Here is a 19,214-nt window from a genome sequence, read left to right on the forward strand (position 1 = left end):
GTGTCATTACCTCATTTATATGACAACTTCGATATTTATTTTCGTAGTGTGAGCCCCTTCACGACACATAGGAACTATAATTTTTCTCCATGTCTGGTTTATCAAAGCTTACTAGGGGTGGTCAAGTTGAATGGAATCAACGGTTTTTTGATACAATTATGTGAACTATTGAACCCTGACTAGGTCGGACCTGCTTATGTGATTGTTGTCTCAATTCTTATCTCTTACCCCTTATTGCTCATTCTCAATTATTTATCTCAAGCTTGTGCTAAATGCAGTTGTAGGAGTAAAGAACCACTCGAACTAGGGCTGTCTTTGCCTGTAATCATAGGGGTTTGGACGAAAACCCCACCATTCCTAGCCTAAAAATCCTCCACTTGACAGAGATGAAAATGAGCGTTTGATTTATGATGGTAGTGGGTATGACTTCACTTCTCAATGCCCATTTGGTATGATCAGTACTTGCTGCATGGTACATGATCTGGAGCAAATATTGGTTGCTCCTCTTGATTATGAAAAACCCTCGTAATTGTGATTTTGCTTCATTTCACACGTGTCGAAAAATATTACAAAGCTATCCCCTTGAATTATAATGAATTAGAAGTTGAGGGAGCATTGTTTGCCTTTCCTATGGAATTAATTGCATAAAATAACACCTAGTAGAGGGAGGTTATGGGTCAATATCCCAAAATAGTCTGTTTGTAAAAACCTCTAAAGGGATGGGTAAATATGAATCTTTGTAATTAGTAGAGTCAAACCTATTAGCTATGCTTTTTTTTTTTTTGAGGGATAATTATAGAAATTTACTTAATCTTCGTTATAATATATACTTTTTTTAATTAAAAGATCACTATTAACTGTATATAAATATACTTGATTTTTTTAACCTAATAGAATTTACATAATACCTAAATTTTCATAAGGAATAATTTTATAAAAATAGTCTATACACTTCTCAAATGTTAATAAAAATATTACGTAAATAACATTATTATTACAAAATGACTGATTTGTTACTACAAAGTTTAAGGACTTTGTAGTGTAATTTACCTTAAAAGTGTTAATAAAGTTAAAAATAAAAAAATACAAAAATTAGTTAAAGAATTTTTTAAGTGTTAAGAAGTCAATTGTAAATGACAATTTTAGACACCAAAACCCTCAAATAAATTTTTTAAACTTTCAACTTTACAAACCCTTTTATTTACCTTTAAAAACTATGTTGACTATTTTTGTAACATCTTTCTCTATGGAAATTTATACATTATGTATATCTTTTTACGTTAAAAATGATTCCATTATTTTGTGGGTACTAACTAGTAGGCTTCTCCTCTCGGCCAAACGATATTGTTTTCATATAAGGGGTAATTTTGTAATTGGATATTTATTTTTTTAAATTTTGGGTTCATATTGGGGATGGGGAAGGCACGGGACAGGAGGTCTGGTCGGTGGTATGCCGTATGCGTATATATATGAAGAGATGTATAACTTAGCACATCCAGGATGCTTGGTTAAGTTCGATATTTATCTGCGGAAGAGGATAGGGAAAAGAAAACCCTAGGAAACCCTAGAACTTGAACATGTCTGGTATGTACGGTCACGAAGGCGACGGATCCGCTCCTCCGCCCCCCGGAGGAGGCTATGGAGGTGGCGGGCCTAGCGGCGGGGGAAACTATGGCGGTGCCGGAGGCTATGGCGGCGGCGCCGGAGGTAGCAGTGGTGGAGGATACGGCGGAGGAGGAGGTTATGGAGGCAGCGGTGGTGGAGGATTTGGCGGAAACGGTGGGGGAGGAGGTTACGGAGGTAGCGGTGGTGGAGGTTATGTTTCTGGTGGAGGAAGCGGGGGCGGTCGAGGTGGCAGAGGAGGAGGAGGTGGTGGATACGGTGGTAATTCACAGATTAGGGGTTCTTATTGTTTATGTTGATTTAGATTTTATAGATTCAGTGTTTTGTTATATATTCATATGCTGCGTGTCTCTTCGTAATTCCTTCGTTGATGTCTTTCGGATCAGGTGCTGGCGGAGGATATCAAGGAGGAGATCGTGGTGGTCGTGGTGGAGGCGGTGGCAACAGAGGGGGAGGCCGCGGTGGTGGAAGCGGCAGGGAAGGTGATTGGCGTTGCCCCAACCCTAGGTACTAAACTACTGTTGTTGGAATTTCTGGATCTGCAATTCCCGTGGAAATTATGTGTTTCTTACTTTCTATTGTTAGTATTTGCAATTAGCACTTCCTTTGTCCAAGATTCTATTTTTTCTTGATCAGTAGTTCACCAATAGATTTTCTCTACATCTATTTGTTGCTTCAACCGGCCAGAAGTGTATTTGTTACAAATCACTTGGAAACTTTTTGATATACTTTTTAACCTGATTGGAGGGATACTTCCTTGCAAAAGTGCTTCCTTGTAATATTTTCCTTCTTGGCAAGCAGAATCCCTTCAAGTTTGATATCCTTTTACAAAATAAAAAAAAGTTAATTCCTTTTTAGATTTCCCTTTGGTTTAATCTGAGTGGATCTTCTGATCCTGATTTATTGAATCTAATGATGTTTTTGTAGCTGTGGGAATCTGAACTTTGCTAGAAGAGTAGAGTGTAACAAATGTGGTGCACCAGCTCCTACCAGTGCTGGAGACCGTGGGGGCAGTGCTGGTAGCGGTTATAGGGGAGGAAGTGGTGGACAAGGTGGTAGAGGCAGTAATTATGATGGTGGAAGTGGTGGAGGTAGTAGAGGAGGTTCTTATGGCAGTAGCCAAGGAAGAGATGATGTTGGATATGGTCAAGTTCCTCCAGTTGCACCGCCTTCTTATGGTGGGCCAGGTGGCAGTTACCCACCACCTATGAATAATTATGGTGGGAATCCTAGTTATGGGACTGATGCTGTTCCTCCACCTACGAGCTATACTGGCGGGCCTAATTCATATCCTCCAACGTATGGTGCTCCTGCTAGTTATGGTAGTGATGCTGGAGGTGATGCTCGTAATGGTGGGCGTGGTGGCCGGTCAGGTGGATATGGTGGTGGTCCTCGGAATTCTGGCGGTGGCTATGGTACTGCTCCTGCTGAGGCTCCTGCAAAGGTGAAGCAATGCGATGAGAATTGTGGGGATACTTGTGACAACTCGAGAATTTACATCTCAAATTTGCCTCCAGATGTGACTGTTGAGGAACTGCAAGAACTTTTTGGGGGCATTGGACAAGTAATGTTGAATGTGTTCTTTCTTTATCCTTTTATATTTATGTATCTAAAAAGAAATACCAGTGGACGTGAATTTTATTTTTTGTCGTCCCAAAGAACCATGCATATGGTCTTGTAGGCATTTCACCATGTGAATTTTCTAATGATTTATGTCTTTCAAGTTAAAGAAGCATTTCACCGATTTTTCCTTACACTTTACTGTGCCCAGAGTCCTTGCTTACAGGCTTTGTTTGCATCTCATGACAATATTTTTAATTTGGGTCAGCATAGTTAGATGTTCCTTTTAGATCATGTTGTTAGTGCATATTTAGATGATAAGACTAAGTGCTTCAATATACTGTTTTCACATGGTCTAATCAATTCATATAGAGAGATGCTTGTAGATATTCTGTTTTTGTTTAGAGTAGAGTACATGAAGAGTAGCCATGGTGCATTCAGTTAATGCTTCAGTGGTATACCTTGAGATGCTGATGCTTATCTTTTCTATTTTAGGTTGGTAGAATCAAGCAAAAGCGAGGCTATAAAGACCAATGGCCTTGGAATATTAAGATCTACACAGATGAGCAGGGAAACAACAAGGGTGATGCAGCTTTGGCATATGAAGATCCATCCGCTGCGCATTGTGCTGGTGGCTTCTATAATGGTATGCTCAGAACTAGGGTTTCAAAATTAGTTTCTGTTACTGTCTTGTTAAATTCTAATAATAAGTTCTCTTTTCTCAGGTCATGAAATTAGGGGTTATAAAATAAGTGTGGCTATGGCTGAGAGGTCTGCTCCTCGGGCCCCTCCTTCATTTGGTGGCGGGTAAATCCTTTCATTTTCACTATGTTGTCAATGTTCATTTCTCTGGCTAGATCCTTGTTCTTTGTACTATTAAGAATGGCAATGGTCTGGTTTTGAACTGAGGACTTGCACCCCCTTTTCTTCCCTCTCTGTCCTGGTTCTTGTTCTCATTGGATAATGTGTTTGATTCTTCATTGTATTCCCATCAGGTAACATGTATCCATCTGGTACCACTCCCTAATGAATTTATATAAAAAGTTCCAGAAATTGTCTCAAAAAATTATTTTGCAGTCTCAACTGTGTTTTTTCTCCTCACCATAGAGATGTGCCACATCTCAAATTATAAAAATAAAATATTCCAAAAAATAATTATTTTTTTTAAAATGAAGCAGAATTCTTAAAGTATCAGACTCAAATTTGGCAATAGCAAAAGTAGATATAAAGATATATTTTTTATAGTTAAAATGTATGTAGATAAGAAATCAAGATTATATGTAAATAAAATAAAAATAAAAATTATTTGAAATTATATGCATAGACCTCTTTACGTGTCCCCGAACTGGGTTTTTGTTTTTTTTCTGTCCATCGACTCCATCCCCATCTCATAGGGAGAACTTTTGCAAAATTGCCCCATTTGTGGATGCTTTGGTGGGATAGTCAACCACCAGTCGACTATAGCTTGATTCTCGATCTGTCCTTCATCCTTATTCTTCTGTTAATTCTCAGCCGAAGTGGCTACAAGGTACTCCTTGCTGAGTGCTATGGCTGACACAGATTTGCTGTTATATCTTTGTTTCTTTAAATCTAATTGACCGAAGGGTGTACCCAGCGCACAAGGTTCCCTGCTTTGCAAAGGGCATTTTTTGTACCTAGCCTGTCCCCATTGTTTTGCAAACAGTTTGTGCCAATCTAATGGCCTAGTGTCTACAAAATTTTTGTCGGCATTGGCTAATCTTGTTCATGCATTAAAATCTCTAGCCCTTGCTTGCTTCATTAATAACTAAATAATAGTTATTATTATAGAGAATGCATCATAATTGATTAGTGCCAAGTGTTTGTCATTGTGAACAACCTTGTTGATTCATTCTGCAATATTGTGCAGAAAAAGTAGTTTAGTACATTTTTATATTGTTGCAATTAAATTTCTTCAGCTCTTATTGCTGTACTTTCATCATCTTGTTGTGTGTTAAATATTTGCTGTTAACAGCAGTTAAATCTCTTTATGAATTCAAAACCAGTGTCCTACGATTTTTGCTTCACCTCTTTTCCTTTGAAGATGGTATATGGAAGTGGATTTGAGCAATTTCATTTTTATGTTTTGTCAAACTTCTATTTGCCTATAAGAAATAGATTTGTGGATTCTGTGGCTAGTAAAGATGCTTTCTGAAATGGAAAACTGGGAAAAAAAAAGTATGGTACTGGTACTATTTGCTGTTATCATATGGAAATTTCCATCCTAAAGTGTTACAATGGTAAATCAGAATTATAATCAATAGCTTTGCTCAGTTGCTATTTTAATGCCTATTGGTAAATCTATTATTATAACATCAAGCTTTAGTCCCACTGTATGATTGGTTACATACATTCTAACTTGCCAATCATTTTTGTATGGTCTTTATCTTTTGTAAGGTTTTTATAACAAATATCTTACATGAGAGTTTCTCACTAAATTTTTCTTTGTTTCCTCAACCACTTTTGCTAAACATTTGTTCCATTCTATCCACTATGTGGCCTCTATTGGCCTATTTTTTTCACATGATCAAACTATCTTCATCAAGTTTCAAACATCCCGTCTTTAGTAGGAGCCACTCCAACCTTATTATGAATAACCTCATTTTTAATTTTATGTTTTCTTGTATGGTTGGACATCTATTGTAACATCCTCATCTCCACTACACTCATATTTTGCACATATTGATATTGGGGAACATTTTTTACCCATACTACAAAGTTGATTTTGTAGCTGTCTTATAAAATTAATTTTTTAGCTTTTAATGGAATCTTACAACAAAACGTTGGGCATGCTTCTTTTGTTAACATCCCAAAGTTTTATAATGTCATATGCTTGATTCTTCTATTATTTTCATAACTTTGAACATCTCTTTTATTCTTATAAATAAGTATTAAAGTGCTATTTTTTTCACTCGTTGGACATCTATTTTTATTTGAGAATTGCATTAAATATTTTTTTTACACCAAAAATGCCTTCTTCCCCATGCATTTGTATACTTATATCAAGACATTATTTTGTCCAAATGGTTTATTTTTTTTTGGACATATGTGTCTATAAAACCTGTAATTCCTATCTTCTTTAGAGTTACTAAGGGGCTGTGTAGTAGTGGAAAATAATTTTCAGCTTTCTATCTCCAATTTTCAATACAATCTATATTTTTCATTTTCTATAGAAAATTTGGAGAACATGTTCAAATGTTAGAATTTCAGAAACTAATTAGAAAATTAGAACATATGTTCAAAGAAAAGAGCAATGTTTTTTTTTTCAATGTAACTTGTGCTAGAATGAGATGAAGATGAATTGTGGAATTTTTTTGGAAAACCACGCTTTTCAAATCTCCAAATTAACAAGGAAAACCTAGAAAACTCATTTTAGTAGTTTTTCAAGATTAGTTCAATTTTGGAAAACGTGTTTTCTGAAACTCCATTTTCCATTTGAAATTTTTTGTATTTGAACGAGTTTTCTAATTTTCTGGAAAATTCCAAAACTAAACAGCCCCTAATATATTCCAACATAATACTTGTTTCTCATCCATTGAATAGCTTTAAGAAATACTTATTCTATCTTTTCTGATCTCTCCCTTATTTACTAGTATTTTTCATTTTTGTCTTTTATGCATTTCACTTGTCTCAAGTCCCAAATCCCTTGTTTTTCTTTTGCTTGCCTTAGCTAGTCTCTTTTCACATCTTTTGTGTAAGAAGTTGGTATAAATTTTCATAAACCTCTGGTTTTGCTTCACTAATTGCTTTCTTTGCTTATTTTTTGGCCAAAATATACCTCTTTAGATTTTCCTACATTATGGCATTTATGAAAAAGTCTTGTGGCAAGCCCCTCTTAGATTTGAGTTGTTCTTGTACCTCTTCATTTACTCATTAGCACTATTTTAGGTGTTAATTTACTTTGGAGAATATCTGCTACTTTCCTGTCATCTAAAGCTAGTACAATCTATTTTGGTAAAATCTATAACTCATCACTCACTAGGTCACTGTTGCCTCTTTTTATGTTTTTTCTGTCCCTCTATTGATGCAATAATAATCTCCAACATTTCTCGATATGTCATTTTACTGCTTTGAGCATGAGATGTCACCATTGATTGTGGAAACAACAATAACAACATAGCCTTTATCCCACTATGTGGGGTTGGCTACATAAATTCTAAGAATAACATAGATTTTGGAAACAATCTTAGCAAAAATAAAGCTGTTAGGAAAAAAGGTTACTGAAACAAGCTGTAGTTGAATAAACTCTTTTTCTCCTTGCCTTTGTTTTGTAAATAATTGACATTATTTACACAACAGCGGTGGAGGTAGAGGTGGATATGGCGGTGGAGACAGGCGCAGAGACAATTACAGAGATGGTGGAGGTTCTGGTCCAGATCGAAATTATTATGGTGGCAATCGTTCTCGCCCGTACTGAAGTCCGGAAGAGCAATTGTGTACTAAAAAATGTTGAAGTTGTTTAGTTTTATTCTGTTCGCGGTGTTGTTCTCATACTCTGGAGACAAAGAGGTAGGTTGTTCTATGAGCAATGCCCCTTTTCTCCTTTTTTTTCTGGCTTCTGTTAGATGGTGGGCTTTTTATATTCAAGTTTGGATTGATTTGAAGTATGTGAATGTTTTTATAGAGGCAAGTGGATATTCTCCAAATTTGCTGCTAAGGTAGGTTGAGATTTCAGGTGAGTTGCTCAAATCTAAATTGCATATCTATGCTTGGTTGGGACTTGAGGGACATGGTTGCTAGGCTGCTTTCACGTCAGCCACATGCTTGTTGCTTCATGTGGTTTTGGAATCGGTGTAATTAGGCACCATAGCCTTTGCTACATCCTTTTACCACTTAAATGTAATTATTTGTCGACTTTTAGAGTGGTAATATTTATGAGCTGTAGCAGTCATTCTCAATTCAAGCCTTAGGCTATCTGGTTTAATGTTCTTTGTGCTTGTCCTTGTCTACGCTCCCCTGCTCCACATGTTAGAAGCTTGAGGCGCAATGTTTAGTTAGATCTGTTGTACCTTCAATTTTTACAAAAAACAGTTGTAGGCTTAACACGTTAGGTGTTGTGGTTTTAATCACCCTATTTTAGTTCAATGGAAGAAAATTGCCCTGTTGTTTCTTTAGTTCCGAAAGAGTAACCCCAAAATTTTATTTACCGTTCTGCTTAGGCCATGAAGAGTAATTCTTGGTATTTCATGTTTCTCCCTAAACTCCTTGTTATCTAAGAAAGCAAACATGACAATCCAGAAAATTAATCTAAAACCTTTTATTGAAAAGGGAACTTGTTGTCACCATTTATGTTTGTATGCACGTTTGTAAATTGTAATTCTGTTACCCGCACTTGGCAGTAAGCCCTTGTGTTAACCAGTAAAAGAGTGCTCAATTTCTAGCGATTGTTCTCTCTAATCATTGTCTATGTACTGGTCCGATTGCTCTCTCTAGCTCTGTTGTATGCCCCCATTGTGATTTGTTGGTCGGTGGGGTATTACAGTTTAACATTCTATAGGGATGAGAATGGAATGGTAACTCAAAAGAGGTTGGGTGAGGAGGGGACCTCTAGTGAGATGGTAAGTTCTCAGCAAGTATACCTGAGATGCCCTGCATGGTTGCGGAGGTATCACCATTTATTTAGTTATTTGGGCTATTGCCTACCATCCTTAAATCAAGGAACAATTGGAGGAGAGCTTCAAGTGATGCTTGGCTCAGAACGAACTTGAGGAAACAGGGGTGAAATGCCTGCACTGGTGCATTTGGATAGCCTTCGAGTTTGGGGGAGGGAAAAGAAGGGTAACCTCTCCACCTGCTAGCCAACAAATTAATGTACTACTACTTGGGACATTGCCGTGCATTGTTCCCTGATGGTCTGTCTTTGCCTTTTGGTGGAAGTGGTGATTATGCGCTTTCATGTGAACTGGTGTATCGTGTTTTCATGTGGTGTTGTATGAGGAAAAATCTTGTGGTTTTCTTTATGCTTTGGAACTATAGCTAAGACAATTATTGGCAATAAAGTAGTTACTCTGATGTGGGCTCTCACGTCCTTTATCGTGATGGTATGCTATCGTTCGGACAGGGGTTTATCCTCCTTAATTTTATTAATTTTGTTGCTGAGCTGCACAAACATGTCGCTTTCTCAAGACGGTATTTGTGTTGAATTTTTCCATGTAGTTTAATTCCAATTTTGATAACAGGTTTTAAAAAGTTCTCTCAAAAACAACAGAATGTTGGGTGAGAAAAAAAAATCCAAAAAAAATGAGAGTTAAATTTGGGAACGGAAACAAAAGGGGGTAAACGGACTTGCGGCCCTGATGTTTCCGGACAGGCGGGTTGACAGTTGAAGTTAATCATGGTTCAACGTCCAAGATGAAAAGTCGAGGCGCCTTCAGGACGGACTGCCCCACGCTTGCGGCCAGATTGATGGAAAATTCCAAGCCCATGTTTCCCGGCATGGTGGTCAGGCTCGGACCTCCGGTCTAGTGAGTGCTAATCATAACGTCAATTCCGAGGGCCCTCCCAATTGAAATTACAGGCCACCGAGCGGCATGATCCAGCCTAAGTTGGGAAGAACCTGGATTTTTAAGCCCTCCTAATTGGAATATGGAATCCCATAGGCTAGTACTGTTGGGTGCTCCCCAGTACTTCTGGACTGCTCCCGTACAAGTTTGGGCCCAACCTTAATTCCGTGAGTTCTTGACTTGAAATTCCAGGCACATTAATCTGATCCCTCGATCGCGATCCAAGATTCGGTCCGACTGTTCCCTCCCAGAATTGGGAGTAAGCTTTATTTCTAACCCACTCAACCGGAAATTGAGGCCCATATATATGGGCCAATTGTTAAATTCGCAACCCCTCCCTAAGATGGAACCAAACTGTGCTTAAAACTGATGGCATTGACTTTTCCTTATCTTCCGGTAAAGAAAATTCACTCTGAAAACAATATCCAGAAGCAGGTGAGAATGTAACAGAAAATGAAGCAGTCCCGGCCTCGATACAGATTCATAACGGTTAGATGTCTACGGAACGCGGGGATTCCTGATGGAGAACGACACCTCCGCATTGCTTCTGGTAAACATTAATCTTTGCATAACCACAAACAAAACTTCTCTTATAGATGCTTCATCACAGCATTTTAGGTAATTTTTCATTAGAAAAACCTTAAATTAAATCTAGGCTTGTATAATGGAGTTGGGTACTAGCACTGATCAACAACTTAGATAAACCTTTCTAAATATGGGCTTTCCACCAAACTAAACTGGGAAATGGATGGATATTTGCATTTCCAATTCCGGCTGACATGCTTTAAAAAGGGCTCTTTTGGCACCAACCATTGAAAATATACTTTGGGAAAAACTGCAATAATTCCAGATGAGAGCTTATCTTTTTACATGGGCCTGTTACATGTCCTTACGAGGCATTGCTGTGGAGCCATATTGAGAACCACCATCAGCACTGCCTTTAATCTGCAATAGAGAAATAAATAATACTGAGATAATCTATCTATTCTATAAATAATTGGTCAAAGTTGATCCCACATAAGTGCTCCATCTACTCCTGGAGTTTGTCTCAATTAGTAGCAGTTTCATTCTTCCATCTAGTACTGCACATGCTATTCACTTAGTGATGAAGTTTCATTCATGTAATGCCGACTAAGTAAACACTAGAAATGATACCGATTTGGTGAAAGTTTTCTCCGCTAATAAGCTATTTGACCAAACATTTCAGTTTGTAGAAACGTGAAAAAACAATCAGAGGTATTGACCAATGTGGAAAACAAATCGAGAGGAAGATTATTAGAGGTTGTAGTTTGGGTTTAAGCTGATTAGCAATGAAGGGTTTAAATTGTAGATCCTACATTGTTGCTGCTGATGTTGGTTTCATGCAGCAGTGGACCACACAGCCCCTGCACCACAAGGTGAAAGGGGTTTCTTTAGCTTCAAAAAACTTCTTTTTGGTTGTTGCTTTAGGAGACTAGATCCTCGTCCCACCCAAAACATACCTACATGTATATATACTTATGATTCATAGTCTGTCATTGGTTTCTTGAGATGCCAAAGACCAGCATATGTGATCATCATGATGGTGTTAAACTGTTTACCATGCACATCTGATCTGATCATGTGAAATTTGTGGGAACTCTCAAAAGCCTAACTAGACAAGTAAAGCATGTCAACCAGATCGAATAGCATAACGACAGGATAAAGAAATCCTGAAAACTGAAAAGTGCAACTTAGCAGGTAAGCAAAAATATGCGGGTGAAAAATGAGAATGCAGTTCATGATACACTTCGCTTTCAATCAGTAGTAAATCTAATCCTAGCTCAATTCCATTTCAGTTCATGAAATAAATATTAAATTGTTAATCATTATCTCATCTAAAAGTTTAAGTTATTAAATAAAGTGTTAATTTCATCTTTTGTGTATGATTGGTTCATACAAATGCAACAATTTAAATATTTGGTAAGTATTGAGGTTTGAGCTCAGAACACCTTTGCTTACTCTAATACAATGTTAAATTATTAACTATTATCTCATCTAAAAGTTTAAACTGTTCAATAGAAAGTTAACTTTATCTTTTATATTTTTCATTTTAACTCTCAACAGTAACATCAGATACAGCCATTTCATTTTCATTTAGGGAACTAGCATACAAAGTCTGGGTTCAGACCATTACAGTATTCGGACTCCAGCAGATGGGTTTCAAACTGTAAATAATGGAAAAACTTCACTAACGATCAATACATTTAACATCAATAAGTTAGAAAACAGAAAATCCAAGATAAAAAATTTGTTCTAATTCAGGAAAGCCTACACACAAATCATCAGTTCATTTGAATAATTTCTGCCACTAAGTACCATGCAACAATGGTGCAGACTGGCCAATAAATCAGCATAACTCCATGGGATAACAAGTTATTTCTAGCAGTTGTTGTTACATGGTACCTAGGAGATCTGTTGAAGTAGACGTACTGTTTCTCGAGGGATCAGTTGTTTCTACTTGATATCTTGCCATTCTTTTTTCAAGCAGCTATACTTAACTAGAGACTCCTTAACCCGCACCTCAAGAGATGTCCACCCATGCTTAAGTTACTTAGATGAAGTGACTATCCTCAAACTGGGTGGGATTCACTCCTATATTTATTACCACTATTAGCGTCTATTAAGAGTGAATTAATTAAACTAAGCGTGGTATAGGATCAAATCAAGGTACACTTTCAGTACATGTCCTCAGTCAACCGAAGCTTCCATCCAAGGTAGAGATGGGCATGGGGCATGGATTGGTTAATTCTTGACCGCATCTAATGGACATGGTTAAAAATCAAGTAAAACCATACAAACACGGTTACAATTAAAAAAATAGAAAGACTGCGGTCACAGTTATGGTATAAAAAACTGTAATTGTAACCGTAACCAATAATTTTATATATAATATTAATTTTTATATATAATACAATATTAGCTTATAAATTGGTAATTTAAATATATATTCCTTTACATAATATCCTTTAAGTTGTAATTTATTAGCAACAATGTTCAATAAATAAATTGTTACCTTAAAATAGCAAAATCATTTTCCATAAAATGTGTAATCATTTTAAGATTTTCCTTTCAGTTGCTAGATTTCCTAAGGCCAATTCCAATTTGTGTAATCATTAGTTTAAGTCTAATTTAAATGTTCATTTTCAATTTTAGTTGTCAATTTCATGTATTTTTTGTGTGTTGGTTGCCTATTCTTTAATTTAATAAAGAATTTTGTTTCTTATTGAAAATTATATTTAATTATGCAATTTGTTAAAACAGTTACGAAACAACAGCGGATATGATTAATTTGCTGATTACAAACGCAGTTATAAAAATCCATAATCATGCAGTTACAATTATCTTAAAAACCATAAGCGAATTGATTCGTGCCCATTCCCAATCCAAAGAACATCAAGAACACTAGGTATCTTCAATCAACTTATAGTCATAATCATCATCAACACCTTACCTCAACCAAGTTAGGAATGGGGGCAGAGCATTCACAATATTAATTGACTTCTAAAAAATCTCATTGACAACATAAATCTATGCAAAAGAAAAATGTGAAAATTTTAAGTTGGATGCTCTTCCTGACGCAACTCTTAAGGGAATGATGAGATAAGTTCTAATACCATCTTTATATAGAAAAGTTTCATCAAATGGCAGTGTTAACGTGAAACCCAATTATAGAACATGGAAAACCACTTACTTCCGTCAACTTAACATAACATCACAAATATAAATAACAATAAACCTAGCCATGTAATAACTTTACAAAATGTTCCTTGTTTTGCCTGCAATTATATAGATAACCATGACATATACTCACGAAAAACAAAATCATAGGTACCATACATAATTACAAACCATCGTAACCATTACAAGACCAAGTCTTATGTTTACCCAAATAATAATAGAACTAGCTTCTACGCTTCAACCATCCACCTTTCCTTTACCCTCGGATCATATTTCTTCTGCACGTCGAATGTGCTTAATTAGTTTTAACACTTAGTAAAGGCTAAGAAAAACATTTTGCATGTATAAATCTCATGATAAAAGTGACACTATGAGTTTACTTTCCTCCCTCCTCCTTAGGGAATAAAAGCATAACAGAAGACTTGTAAAATTTTCTCCATTCTTCCTCAATGGCTCTCGTCCAAAAGGCCCCTCCCTCAAGCTCTTTCTTCTTCTTGCTTGGTTCTACCCACTCTCCCTAAATCTCACTTTCTTTCTTCATCTTGTTTGCAGAAAAATGAGAAATGGCAAGTTTGGGCCTTCTATATGAGATAGAATGATTAAGGGAAATTGGTCTTTTCCCTAACCACTAATTCTCTCCTTCATATCAAATCACTTCTACCTCCTATGCAACCAATCATATTTTCTAAATTTAATTTATGAAATTGGTCAAAACTTGTCTTGATGGCCCTCCACCTCCCATGCAACCAATCACTTTAGAAAAGTCACATCACTTACACCTTAATTATTAATGTCCACTACCAAATAATCCACCAATCACACTAATTGGATTTTCCATGCAAAATCCACTACCACCATATATATAACCATCTTACTCACCTCAAGTACACCCTTATACTCACCTCAAAGTGTATTTTTAAATACTCCACGCATCATTTCCATCTCGTTGTCAAAAGTTTCTCAAACATAACCAAGCACTTCTGTTATAATACCCAATTAAATAATCTCCAAAAATCAAGGAAACTAGGGTGTTACATGTTATAACCCTCGGGTAGAACTCATCCTCAAAAGTTAGTTGTCAACGGAAGGGTGCCAAAGAGATTATAAACTCCACACCAAGAGCCAAAACTTTTGATGTGGGACAAGTTCTAGACCTCGCAATGGACCATAACATACTACCACGATTCGTGCTCACGATGGTAGGTTGTGCATTGGCCACAGTTAGTCTCGAATGAACACTACAATGTCGACGTTGCCTCCGTCGTTGCGCGATTACAACTGGGAGGCATGGGGCCGACTCTGATACCACTATTACACCCCTTGAGTAGAACTCACCCTCAAAAGCTAACTGTCAAGGGAAGGGTGCCTAAGAGCTTATAAACCCCACACCAAGAGCCTAAACTTCTGATGTGACACAAGTCCCATACCTTTTAGTGGACCATAACATACTATCGCACTTCGCAATTCGACACCCACAACGACAGGTTGTGCACTATCCATGGCTAGTCCCGGACGAACACTGCAATGCTGCCGTCACCTCGTCATCGTGCGATTGTAATTGGGAGACATGAAGTTGACTCTGATACTATTGTTACAACCCTCGGATAGAATTCACCCTCAAAAGTTAGCTGTCAAGGAGAGGGTGCCCAAGAGGTTATAAACCCCACACCAAGAGCTTAACCTTCCGATGTGAGACAAGTCTCATACCTTGCAGTGGACCATAACATTACATTCTACCCCCAATTAAATTTTGTCCTCAAAATTTTACTTACACCCATCATCTTATACTATTCCTCTATTACATCAAATAAATGAGGATAATGCTTTTTCATCTCATCTTCTCATTCCTCGGTTGCCTCTAATAACTAGTTCCACCATAGTAGTTTGACTAGTGGTATAAGTTTATTTCTCAAAATTTGATCTCATTGACCTAAAATCTCTACTAACTTGCTCAGGATATGTGAAGTCTCACCAAACCTCAATAGCATCATCTAAAATCATCGAAACCGCATGGGGCACAAACTTCCTAGGGTAAGATACATGAAATGCATCGAGTAGGTTGGGCAATTTTGCCTATAACGCCAACAAAAAAGCTACTATGGCCCAACTATGCTCACAATGTGGAATGGTTTGATGTATCTCAGGCTAAGTTTTCTTTTCCTTTTCTTTTTGCCACTCAAAACCTTGCAGAAAGGAGAAATCTTTAAATATACTTGATCACCAACCTCAAACTCCACATTAGGGGTCTAATTATCTTTATATGACTTTGATCCTCTCTTGTATGATCCTTATCTTCTTGGTGGTCTTTTGCACTAACTCGAGTCCCAGCAACTTTCACTCCCCAATCTCTATCCAACTAATAGGAGATCTACACTTCTTGTTGTAGAATGCCTCATAGATTGCCAACAACATATTTTCTAAGGTTTGGGTACTCATCTCTGACTGGCCACCAATCTATGAATGGTAAGTGGTGCTAAATGTCAACTATCTATACCCAAACAGTTCTACATTATACTCCAAAATTTAGATGTAAACCTTAGATCTCTATCTGATATTATGCTTATTGGTGCACCATGTGACCTTACTATCTCATCCACCACAACCATAACCTTGAATCATTGGTCAGAGTCTGTCTGATTTGTTCCACTACGTCTAGCTGAAAAGTCAAACTAGCAACATAGGAGTTACTCAAACAAGGAACGATGTTCGCAATCATTAGGATAAAGGCCTCAATCAAATGCCACTGGCTATCCAACATCACAACTAACATATTACATTTTATTCTACTCAAAGTATAAGCCACCCTATTGGCCTGCCCCAGGTGATACTAGATCGTGTAGCTATAATCCTTTAGGAACTACATCCATATCCATTGTCTCACGTTCAACTTTTTCAATGAGAAAATATACATCAAGCTCTTATGATCATATAAATCTCAAACCTCTCGCAATATAGGTAATGGTGCCATAACTTAAAAGCATAAACTAACGTGGCCAACTCTAAACCGTTGGTTAGGGTAATTTTATTGATGGGGTCTCGACTATCGAGCCCCATAAGTTATAACTGTCATGACCCAAGGGTTTAGTTAGGGTCTAGGAAGGAATTTGGATAAGAGTTGGAAGAAGGTAGAGCAAAGAAGAGGGCAAGGAAGAACAAAACAGAATGGAGGGGGAGAGAGAGAAGCCGTGGGAGAGTATTGAGAGAGGGAATTGAGATTCAAATAATTTATTAAGCTCCTTCCTCTAACTACTCAATCCAATTTATAGGCTTACAATTGAAAATGCTAACAACAACAGAAAATACAACTAATAAGGAAAACACGACATGTATTACTAATATATCCTTGGGGTTCCTTGGGGTCATGACAATCCCACCCCTTCAAACAATTCTTGTCCCCAAGAATTGGCTGCTGTTACCCCTATTATTCAGCCAATTCCAGCCTTAATAATTTGTTTTCTTCTTCACCTTTTCTTGTTCTTATCTCTCACTTTTCTTTTCTTTTGTCTTGCCATGTCTTTTCCTCCGAAAACAGCAATATCATGATTCGCTGCAACACCTGTTCCAGCCATCCACCCATTCCTTGTTGCTCTCAAAATTAATTCCATTTGACCTATCACACCTTCCACCATAATCTCTCTAACTGTAGAGAGTAAGTCAAATTGCTTTGCAAGCCGAAATTTGGTTCGATGCTGCTGCTTTCCAATGGAAATGAGAACTATTAAAGTAGCAAAAGTTTCATTTCCTTCCACAAAGAATTTCCCCACCATCTTCCCAATGTCTTCTTTCTCTTTAGTAGAGGTATTCTCAATTGGGGTATCTTTAACTTCCAACAGATTTTTCGGGAAGTTACCACTTCCAACAAATTTTTCTGTCAGTGGAACCTTGATAGCTTCTTCAACAATTACCATTACTTCCTTGGCAACCTAAATTGCCTGATCCAATTCAGGTTTTTCCTCATCCTTTGCAGCTACCGTCCTTATCCTTAGGTCTTTATTAGCCTTATACTTTTCATCAGCTGCAAGGACACTATCACCATCGCCATCCTTCCATTCTAGTGCTGATATATCAACCTCCAACAGATATGAACAGTGATCCCCACCGATAGCATTGTCGAATCTCTCTTCCTTGCTGAAATCTTTAGTTACAATTGGCCGGTCCAACTCCAATTTTTCCTCCGATTCATGCTTGGCATGATTTGCAGCCTTAGAAGCTTCTTCAACAAGTTGTCTGCCCTTAATATAATTGTTAGGCTGCAACTCTTGCTTTCTAAAAATGGCTTCCAATGCGAGTTCCTGCAGCCTTGCTCTCTTGGCTGCCTCTTTCACAATTGTCGGCATCATCATCCTAACCATTGACCTCAGTTTATCCTTCAAACCACTAACAAATCTTGATACAAAATAGTGCTCCGTCAAAGCTGGCTGATTACTCCACAATAGGGATCTTAACTCCTCAAATCTATCCCAATAATCTGTCACCGATCCCTCCTGACTTAATTTGTTGAACTCCTCAGTCACCTTAATCATTTTCTTTTTCATCCCAAATTAGTCATATAAATTTCCAGCAAGATCAGTCCACCTGATCTCCCCTTCCCTAGACATTGGAGTATGATTAGCAGTGTGGGAAGATGAACATCTTGAATTTTCGGTTTCAAGGCCAGTAGTTCCTCGGCCTCTTGCAAGCCATAGGTCATAGGAATGGTGCCTTGACTGGGCAAAATTGGATCAGCTATTGCTCGGGGAGGAAAATTTGGTGATAGCCGGAATTGAGGTAGCGAAGTCAGCTTGTTAAACATGTTGTTGATCCACTGGACATGTTGCTCCATCATCTCCCGATGCCTCTCCAAGTCACTCCGCACTCTTTCTCGAGAGGCAGCTAGATCCTTCCTCATGTTTTCTCTACTGGCTGTATTATCCTTCAGGCCTCCTACATTACCTTAGATTCTTTAGCTTCAAAATTCAGTCTCTTAAAATGATCAACAGCCTCTGAAAATCGACCTTCCATAGCTTGTTATTCTGTACAATCTTCCCTAATCTCTAATTTAGTTACAACCTCCAAAGTCCAGTTGTTGTTGAACAACCTCCAAAACAATTGATGAGTCCACCTCAAACAATCTGCTAGCTCTGAACAGTTTCAGACAACCTATTCTAAGCAACTTCCGAACCTGACACTTCCCCTTCGCAATTACTTTTGCAGTGCAACACTGAAACCAAACTTATGTTACGCACTTACTTCCGAAAATCGCTGATCTAAACAGCTTCGATTAGCTTTCAAGAAATGGCAGGCTTCTGCCGTTCGCCTGAGAATTTTGGTCTCAATCGATGTCCGCCTGAGTTCCAACCAACCAACAATCGACCTCCCTCTGAGTTCGCGTTCAAAATTCAAGCCGTTGACTCTCAGTTTCGCCAACCACAGCTTCCTTCTCGCCTCAACCTCACTTCAACAATCGAGGATCGAATTTGTGTGGCCTTCAAGTTCGCCTACTCGTAGCTTCCAACTTTACCATAATTCCGTCACTAGAACCTCACGAAGCAGCCTCGATCAGCCCTATCCGAATTCGCTTAACTCACAAGCAGCAACGAAGATCTGCATTTCCGCTCCCGACCGCTATTGCCTTTTGCCTCAATCACATGCAGCGAGTTTGCTAGAATCAAACTGATTTAAGGCTAGCCCCAGCGAAATCGGCACCCAATCATCGTCCAACGTCTTGTTTTTGAAATCAACTTCCGCTGCGTTAACTCCTTACCTGATTTGATTTCGTCACTGAGAGCAGTAGCCTATGGCCGCATGCAGATCACGATCCACCCGTTCTAT

The 19,214-nt window shown here is 37.9% G+C and overlaps 2 protein-coding genes across 5 annotated transcripts in view; one reads left to right on the forward strand and one right to left on the reverse strand.

The window, feature by feature from the left end:
• Positions 1–1,490: 1,490 nt before the first annotated feature.
• On the forward strand, positions 1,491–8,313 carry LOC127796349 (transcription initiation factor TFIID subunit 15b). 3 transcript variants are annotated; one of them, XR_008021983.1, is made up of 7 exons: positions 1,491–1,884; positions 2,010–2,130; positions 2,551–3,187; positions 3,679–3,829; positions 3,909–3,990; positions 7,501–7,710; positions 7,826–8,313. XR_008021983.1 is itself a non-coding variant. In XM_052328438.1 (6 exons), the coding sequence occupies exons 1-6, from the start codon at positions 1,578–1,580 to the stop codon at positions 7,616–7,618; spliced, it is 1,416 nt and encodes a 471-aa protein (XP_052184398.1). In that variant the 5' UTR covers positions 1,491–1,577; the 3' UTR covers positions 7,619–8,286. The 3 variants fall into 3 exon arrangements, 1 of the variants encoding a protein (XP_052184398.1); XR_008021984.1 differs by having other exon boundaries at positions 1,491–1,881; XM_052328438.1 differs by having other exon boundaries at positions 7,501–8,286.
• A 1,960-nt stretch (positions 8,314–10,273) lies between these two features.
• The window catches only part of LOC127796350 (protein FLX-like 1), a 32,048-nt gene continuing 23,107 nt past the window's right edge, over positions 10,274–19,214 (reverse strand). Inside the window, exon 4 of one of the 2 annotated variants that reach the window (XM_052328440.1) lies at positions 10,274–10,649. In XM_052328440.1, coding sequence (XP_052184400.1) covers positions 10,584–10,649 — 66 coding nt within the window. In that variant the 3' untranslated portion in view covers positions 10,274–10,583. The other variant, XM_052328441.1, reaches the window with a different exon arrangement.

The sequence above is a fragment of the Diospyros lotus genome, chromosome 3 (genome assembly GCF_014633365.1).
Source record: "Diospyros lotus cultivar Yz01 chromosome 3, ASM1463336v1, whole genome shotgun sequence".
NCBI lineage: Eukaryota > Viridiplantae > Streptophyta > Magnoliopsida > Ericales > Ebenaceae > Diospyros > Diospyros lotus.

Coding starts and splice junctions, on each gene's coding strand:
- LOC127796349 (XM_052328438.1), top strand. CDS start 1,578: ATGTCTGGTATGTACGGTCACGAAGGCGACGGATCCGCTCCTCCGCCC. Junction 2,131..2,550: donor TGGCGTTGCCCCAACCCTAG/GTACTAAACTAC, acceptor ATGTTTTTGTAG/CTGTGGGAATCTGAACTTTG. Junction 3,830..3,908: donor TGCTGGTGGCTTCTATAATG/GTATGCTCAGAA, acceptor CTCTTTTCTCAG/GTCATGAAATTAGGGGTTAT.